The sequence below is a fragment of the Rana temporaria genome, chromosome 2 (assembly GCF_905171775.1).
Source record: "Rana temporaria chromosome 2, aRanTem1.1, whole genome shotgun sequence".
NCBI classification, from domain to species: domain Eukaryota; kingdom Metazoa; phylum Chordata; class Amphibia; order Anura; family Ranidae; genus Rana; species Rana temporaria.
This window is the reverse complement of record NC_053490.1, coordinates 439,001,122-439,009,522: the sequence shown is the minus strand read 5'-3', so window position 1 is coordinate 439,009,522 and position 8,401 is coordinate 439,001,122. Positions and strand designations below refer to the sequence as shown.

The 8,401-nt window shown below is 45.1% G+C and overlaps 1 protein-coding gene across 1 annotated transcript in view; it reads right to left on the bottom strand.

Moving 5' to 3' along the window:
- Window positions 1-4,277: 4,277 nt before the first annotated feature.
- The window catches only part of LOC120927603 (Rab interacting lysosomal protein), an 82,654-nt gene continuing 78,530 nt past the window's right edge, over window positions 4,278-8,401 (bottom strand). Inside the window, exons 7-8 of the mRNA XM_040338385.1 lie at window positions 8,038-8,121; window positions 4,278-4,729 (exon numbers count right to left, since the gene is read on the bottom strand). Of these exons, the coding sequence (XP_040194319.1) occupies window positions 4,621-4,729; window positions 8,038-8,121 (193 nt within the window). The 3' untranslated portion in view covers window positions 4,278-4,620. The remainder of the gene's footprint in view (window positions 4,730-8,037; window positions 8,122-8,401) is intronic.

The following is an 8,401-nucleotide window of genomic DNA, read 5'->3' as shown; positions in this document are numbered from 1 at the left end:
GTCCAGTAGCAGGGTACAAGATCAGTCCAAGAGGCAGGCAAAAGGCATGGTCAAACAGTCCGAGGTCAGTTCCAGATCAGGCAGAGGCAGTACAGAATCGTTAGGCAGAAGAATGGTCGAAAAACAGTCCAGGGTCAATTCCAAATCAGGCAGCGGTATTGCAAAATCATTAGGCAGAAGGGTGGTCCAATAACAAGCCGGGGTCAGTTACAAAAGCAGGCAGTGGCATAAGGGGTGAGAAGGCAGGAACGGAGGATTACGTTTACCATACTAAACTAATACTTTAGTTTAGTATGGTAACGTTTGAAACAGTCAATTATACAGAGGCCTGGTTGTGAAGGACACTCTGCACAATAATAAACTGTGTCCCGTCTGATTCCTCCACTGGTACACACTCTACATTTTTTTTGAGCTCGTCGGCCTGATGCTGTGGGAGGGATCTTATCCGGGAAGTGCCGTTCGGAGAGCCGACTTAGAACATCCGATCGGATGTTTTGGGGCAGGTCGTTCGGGAATATCAGGGAAGTGGTAATTTCCTCCAGGTAGCCAAGGAAGGGTAGGGGGTTTTGGGTTGATTTGCGGTAAACAATATGGGAGTTGTAGACGGCCAAATGAAAAAAATAAATTGCTACCTTTTTGTACCAATGGTACGTGCGTCTTGTGGCAAGGTATGGTTCCAACATTTGGTCGTTTAAGTCGACTCCCCCCATGAACAAATTGTAGTCCTGAATGCAGGTGGGTTTTTGGATGGTGGTGCCACGCCTTCTGCGGGTTTCAACAAAAGAATCGTTGTGGATGGAGGACAACATATATACGTCTCTTCTGTCCCTCCACTTCACTGCCAGAACCTCCTTGTTCCGCAGACTCGCCGATTCCCCTTTCTTCAGCTTTGTATTTACAAGGCTTTGCGGAAAGCCTTTCCGGTTCTTTCTGGCGGTGCCACATGCTGGCGTCTTCTTTCGGTGCAGGTTGTGGAACAGAGGAAGAGACGTATAGAAGTTGTCCACGTACAGGTGGTATCCTTTATCAAGGAGGGGGTTGATGAGTTGCCAGACAACTTTCCCACTTGATCCCAAGTAGTCTGGGCAATCGGGGGGATTCAGCTGGGTGTCCTTCCCTTGGTACACCAAAAAGGAATAAAGGTACCCTGTGGCTCGTTCGCAAAGTTTGTAGACCTTCACCCCATAGCGGGCCCTTTTGCTGGGTATAAATTGTTTGATTTTAAGTCGGCCACAAAATTTTACTAGGGACTCGTCGACACATACGTTTTGTTCCGGGGTATATATTTGGGGGAATAATTGCGAAAAATAATCTAATAAGGGGCGAATTTTGAAAAGCCTGTCAAAATTGGGGTCATTTCGGGGAAGGCACTGTGTATTATCATTGAAGTGGAGGAACCTCATGATTATAAAATATCGGGATCTGGGCATTGTTGTGGAGAAAATTGGCATGTGGTAAATGGGGCGTTTTGACCAAAAGGAATGTTTTTCATTTTTTGGGTTGAGTCCCATGCAAAAAGTGAGGCCTAAAAAAATCCTGAACTCATCCACTGTAAGGTCTCTCCACTGGAAGGGACGGGCATAGGACGATGTGGGGTTCTTGATGATAAATTGTTGGGCATACAAGTTGCACTGGGCCACAATGCTAGAAAGCAGTTCCTCAGGGAAAAATAAATCGAAAAATTGAATTGGGGAAAAATTGTCCGTGTTTACCTGGACTCCTGGCTGGGCAGTGAAGGGGGGAATGTTGGCTTCTCCGGAATTTGGAGGAAGCCACAGGGGGTACTGAAGGGCATAGGGAAGGCTGGCATGGGTCCTTGACCTTTGTTGCTGGGGTACTGCGGTGCTGGTGGATGGCAATTCAGTAGAGGTGGATGGCACGACGGTACTGGTGGATGGCACTTCAGTATCGGTGGATGGCATGTCGGTGCTGGTGGATGGCATGTCGGTGCTGGTGGATGCCACTGCCTCCTCACCAGAGCGCCTTCTTTTGGCGGGCTGACCATCTTCCCCCTCTGAGCCTGTCGCTGTTCCACTGGTGTAGATTGGCTCATAGTCTACGTCCGAATCCGATTGGGAATCAGAAACAGGGAGCTCCACATTGCTCTCATCAGGTGCAGAAATAATCTGAAATGCCTCCTGTAAGGAATAGCGACGTTTTGACATTGCTGGCGGTGTGTGTGTGGCACAGATGTACACTGAGGTGGCACAGATGGGCAGAGATGGGGACTGAGGTGGCAGAGATGGGGACTGAGGTGGCAGAGATGGGGACTGAGGTGGCAGAGATGGGGACTGATGAGGCTGCACAGATGTCTACTGATTGCACAGATGTGCATGGATGAGGCAGCACAGATGTGTACTGATTGCACAGATGTGCACGGATGAGGCGGCACAGATGTGCGCTGAGGCGGCACAGATGGGCACTGAGGTGTTGCAGATGGGCCCTGATCACAGGTGGGCACAGGCGGTACTGATGGCACAGGCGGTACTGATGGCACAGGCGGTACTGATGGCACAGGTGGTACTGATGGCACAGGCAGTACTGATGGCACAGGCGGGCACAGGTGGTACTGTGGCACGGGCGGTACTGATGGCACGGGCGGTACTGATGGCACGGGCGGTACTGATGGTACGGGCGGTACTGATGGCACAGGCGGGCACAGGTGGTACTGTGGCACAGGTGGTACGGTGGCACGGGCGGTACTGTGGCACGGGCGGTACTGATGGCACGGGCGGTACTGATGGCACGGGCGGTACTGATGGCACGGGCGGTACTGGTGGCACAGGCGGTACTGGTGGCACAGGCGGGCACAGGCGGTACTGTGGCACGGGCGGTACTGTGGCACGGGCGGTACTGTGGCACGGGCGGTACTGTGGCACAGGTGGTACTGGTGGGCACCGGTGGTACTAGGTGGGCACCGGTGGTACTAGGTGGGCACCGGTGGTACTAGGTGGGCACTGGTGGTACCAGGTGGGCACTGGTGGTACCAGGTGGGTACAGGTGGGCGCTGATGGGCACTTTTTTTAACTTTCACTGTAACTGTAATGTTGCAACTCACTCTCTCTCCACACACGCGGCGTCTGTGTGTGGAGAGAGCGCCGGCAATGAGAGATGATCTCATATGTTTACATATGAGATCATCCGTCATTGGCTGTCCAGATCGCGCTGTAAATAGCCGCTGTGATTGGCTATTTACCGCGATCTGTGTGCGGCTGTATCCAGGGGACGCGGCGATGACAGTAGTTCCCCGATGCGCGCTCGTGAGCGCGCGCGGGGAACGAGCAAAGGGGAGGCCGTAAAAACACGGCCTGTTAGGAATTCAGAGCCGCGCTGAGGCCGTACAAAGTCGTACGGCCGTCAGCAACTGGTTAAACAGCAATTCTAATGTAATTTTTCACTATTTTCACTGCCATCTTCTTCCCTCTAATTAGAACCCCCAAACATTATATATATTTTTTATCCTAACACCCTAGAGAATAAAATGGCGATCATTGCAATACTTTCTGTCACGCCGTATTTGCGCAGCGGTCTTACAAGCGCACTTTTTTGGGAAAAAATTACACTTTTTTAATTAAAAAATAAGACAACGGTAAAGTTATCCCCATTTTTTTTTATATTATGAAAGATAATGTTACGCCGAGTAAATTCATACCCAACATGTCACGCTTCAAAATTGCGTCCGCTCGTGGAATGCCGACAAACTTTTACCCTTTAAAATCTTCATAGGCAACGTTTAAAAAAATCTACAGGTTACATGTTTTGAGTTACAGAGGAGGTCTAGGGCTAGAATTATTGCTCTCGCTCTACCAATCGCGGGGATACCTCATATGTGTGGTTTGAACACCGTTTACATATGCGGGCGCTGCTCACGAATGTGTTCGCTTTTGCGCGCAAGCTCGTCGGGACGGGTGCGTTTTCTGGCTCCTAACTTTTTTAGCTGGCTCCTAGATTCCAAGAAAATTTGTCAAACCCTGAACTAAGATATGTAATGAAAATGGAAAAGTTATTTAAAAATTTCATTGGCATGTTGATGAGGGGGGCAGGGAGGAACTGGGAAAGACCAAAATATATGCAGATAACATTTTCCTACAAGAGGCATCCATTACAGAGAGCACAAGTACAGCTTTAACTTCCAGCGCTGCCTGCTAATGAAATCTGATTGTGAGTCACAACCATAAACCACTGCATTTCACTGTTCGGGCCCCAAGTCAAATAGGAGATTTTACATTTTCCTGGAAATCAAAGAATTTAAAAAACAACCAGACAACTACCAGATATCACACTGAAATATTTAATTCTGGTGTATGGACGTTACCAAACAAAAATATACATCAGACTCTAAGTATATATTGTACAGACTATACATTTGCAAAAATATTTTTGTATATAGATTTACCTTTTTTTAAATCACATATGATTTTTTATAAAAATGCATTTAAAATAAAAATGTTAGAAAAATATCAATATTCTCTTACGGGAAAATATACAGTTTACACAGAAAGGGACACCCTTCTTGTCGAATAAAACAGGATTGTGAGGTCAGTCACTTCAGTCAGCAATCAGCACTGGACAGATCCCAGCAGTAATTATACATTTATACAAGATCGGGTATGTACAGGTTCACGCATTGTTATCGGAACTTTCTTTCTTGATCATGTTGATTTCTTTGGAATTGATGATTTCCCAAGGTCCTGGTTCTGTTGTTGGCTTTCCATACCACATGTCAAACCTGATGAAACAATAATTGTAAAATTAGCCAGTGTGTGCTTCAGTTTCAAACGTATTTCAGAGGCATTAAAAATACATCTTTCAGTGCTGCCAGATTCAAACATAACATAACATACATTATGTAGAAAAAAAAAAAATGTAAGAAAAAAAATCTATTGAATCAATAAGCTGACTGGTCAGCTCACCACTGACTGCGGGCAAAGCCTAGCAAGGCGGAGTGTCCAAATGGTGTTTACGTTAAGGCTGCCGCTGTAAGCTGGGAAGTGAATGCAAGATGGTGCCACCATCCCGACCAGCAAATGATTCTGGAAAGAGGGGGGGGGTATAGAAAGTGCAACCCCAAGAAAGATATAGAATAACATTAACCACTTCAATACCTGCCCATTGTAATATGACGTCCACAGATGGGATCTCCCATCCTGGGTGGACATCATATGACGTCCTGGGCTTTGTGGGGGGATGATGCCTGCAGCTAGATATCCTTCTCTTCTGCCGGCGATTCTGTGCAACATAAGAACGATCATAGTAGCGGTTCTGCCGCTTGATCGTTCTTATAGGCGGCGGGAGGGGACATCCCGCCCCTCCCGCCGCCATCCGATGGCACGGGAGAGCCCGGAGCTTAAAGAATCGTCCGGCGCTGGCAGGAAGCGTAGAGATAACTGGTGACCAGATGGTCACCAGTCATCTCTATGACCGTCGGAGGACCCGGACGCGATGTGATGACGTCATGCCCGGGTCCCCGTAAGTAAACAAAGCCGCGATTGCGGCTACTAAGCAACAGTAATCATGAGATTGGTGAAATTTTTTCCACCAAACTCATGCTTTCCAGCCTGGAGGAGAGATGCGGGGTCTTATTGACCCCACATCTCTCCATAAAGAGGACCTGTCACACACATTTCCTATTACAAGGGATGTTTACATTCCTTGTAATAGGAATAAAAGTGATAAAAAAAAAAAAAGTGTAAAAAAATAAATAAATATGTAAAAAAAAAAAAAATGAAAACGCCCCTGTCCCCGGTAGCTCGCGCGCAGAAGCGAACGCACACACAAGTCCCGTCGACATATGTAAACGCCGTTTAAACCACATATGTGAGGTATCGCCACGTGTGTTAGAGTGCCAGCAACAATTCTAGAACTAGATCTCCTCTGCAAATCTAAACTGGTAACCTGTAAAAAAAATTAAAGCGTTGCCTATGGAGATTTTTAAGTACCGAAGTTTGACGCCATTCCATGAGTGTGTGCAATTTTAAAGCGTGACATATTAGGTATCTATTAACTCGGTGTAACATAATCTTTCATATTTTACAAAAAAATTGGGCTAGGTTTACTGTTTTGTTATTTTTTTAATTCATGAAACAATTTTTTTTCCAAAAAAAAAAGGCGTTTGAAAAATTATTACGCAAATACCGTGCAAGATAAAACGTTGCAATGACCGTCGTTTTATTCCCTAGGGTGTATGCTAAAAAAACACATATATAATGTTTGGGGGTTCTGCATAATTTTCTAGCAAAAGAATGATGATTTGTACATGTAGGAGAGAAGTGCCAGAATAGGCCCGGTATTGAGGTGGGTATAAAAGCCCTGTATTGAAGTGGTTAAAAAGAGACCTATATGTGTTACCAACACCCCTAAATGGAATGGAAAAGGGAAAAATAAAAACAAGGTGGAGCTTTAACGGTAACAACTCAGATTCAAAAAAAGTAATGATAATAATTAATTTACCGTTAAAGCCCCACCTTGTTTTTTTTTCATTTTCCAACCCCAAGAAAGAGAGGGGCCGGAAAAAAGGCTCAGATTGGTTGGCTGGGACCAGCAGAAGAAAGGGGACAGGGCCGTGAGGTGAAAGGCAGGAGCTGGTCACCATTCATTCAGGCTGTGGGGGAAGGAAGCTTTACCACCCACCCTAAAAATATTTCTCGGTTTAGGTTGTATCTCAAATGAATCAATCATGACGCAAGAACCTGTCCGGCTGATGGGGGCACTTCGCAAGATTGATTTATTACCCTCTTCATGCTGCAAGTGACAGCGAGATCTGACTGTGCAGCAGAACTCTATTACTGTGTCAGTGAGAGGGTAGGCAGAGACAGTGGAAGACCAGCACAATTGTGGGAGTTCTGAAGAGAGGGCAAATCTCGATCTCCTCATGGGTGGCTATGGGCAAGTGGGCTCATCAGCATTATGGGGCTCAAATGGGCCAGGAATATGTTTTGGGAACTCTGAAAACAAGTGCATGTGGGCCTCAGAAGAGTCAGAGAAAGCTTACTGAAGGCGATCTTAGTTATCACTGGGTGGTGGGTGAGGAGCTCTGCAGTGTTTTTAAATGGTTAATATATCTGTGTTCCTCTAGAAATTTTGCAACAACGTTTTTCTGTCTTTACTGGGTCCCAATTGAAAAAAAAAAAAAAAAAAAAAGGAGTAGGAATGGCCAATCCAGACCTTAAGTAGAATTAAAAAAGTAAAAATTGTCTCTAAATTTGGATAGGTTAAAGGAGGGTTACAAGCTCTCTTAGCATTTTTTAGCCATGAAGAGATTTCGCTTTACCTCCTGTCCCATAGCCAAAACAGGAAGTGAGAGAAAATCCATGGTCATTAAAAAGGGAACATGTTGCTTTGGCCATCACTGGAGACATAGGTTCAATCTAACAGTAAATTTGTTCAAAAACAAAGATTCAAAGTGGCCAAGCAACTAGCATTAGGAGATGGAAAGGTCAGTATGGTGACCCAAGGGTTTTCTTATTTTAGTTAAAGGAGTTGTAAAAGTTTTTTTTTTTTTTTTTTCTAAATAGGTTCCTTTAAGCTAGTGCATTGTTGAAGCACTTACCTTTTGCTTTTTTTTTTCTTTGTTTTCTTTGTCTGAATTTCTCACTTCCTGTTCCTCCTCAGTAAGCTGTTCTGGCTGACTAACCCCCAGCCAGAACGGCTCGAATGATGGGAGCAAGTTTACTGAGGAGAAACAGGAAGTGAGAAATTCAGACAAAAAATAAATAAAAAAACAACATTTAGAAGGAAAATCGAAGGAAAAGGTAAGTGAACCAACAATGCACTACCCTAAAGGAACCTATTTAGATAAGAAACACAAACCTTTACAACTCCTTTAAGTTCAAAGGCCTATACATGCAGTATCCAAACAGCTACAGCAGTCTTTCAAGACTTCTATACATTCATGAATGCTCTCTCAAGCAGTGACTGCTATAAAGTGACATCTGATGCACTGCATCTATTGAAACTCAATGAACACCAAAAACATTATTGTAGTCAATACAACAAATGTTCCCCAATGTTATTCTTATTCATGTAAAAGTAACTTACAAACTCTTGATTTTTGATTCAGGGGGCTTGCCATCCACACAGTCAGTGGTTGTGGTTTGGGTCCATGAGCCATCTTCCTCATCACTGCAAAAAAAGAAATGATTGGAGAGAAGGGAAGCGACAAGGGATAAGAGGGACAAGGGACAAGGGACACCCCCCCCCCCCCCCATTCACACAGGAACAGAGCTGAGGCTGTCAATCAGCTGGAGCTCCCTTATGCGTTACCTTTTTTCTCTTGGTGTCAGGAAAACTTGTCAGAAGTGATTCATGCCAATTAAATAAACAAATCGGCTGCGCTAGGTAAATACACATACATTTCAAATAGCTGAGTAATAGCTTCTAGCACAATATTGCTGGACAACAA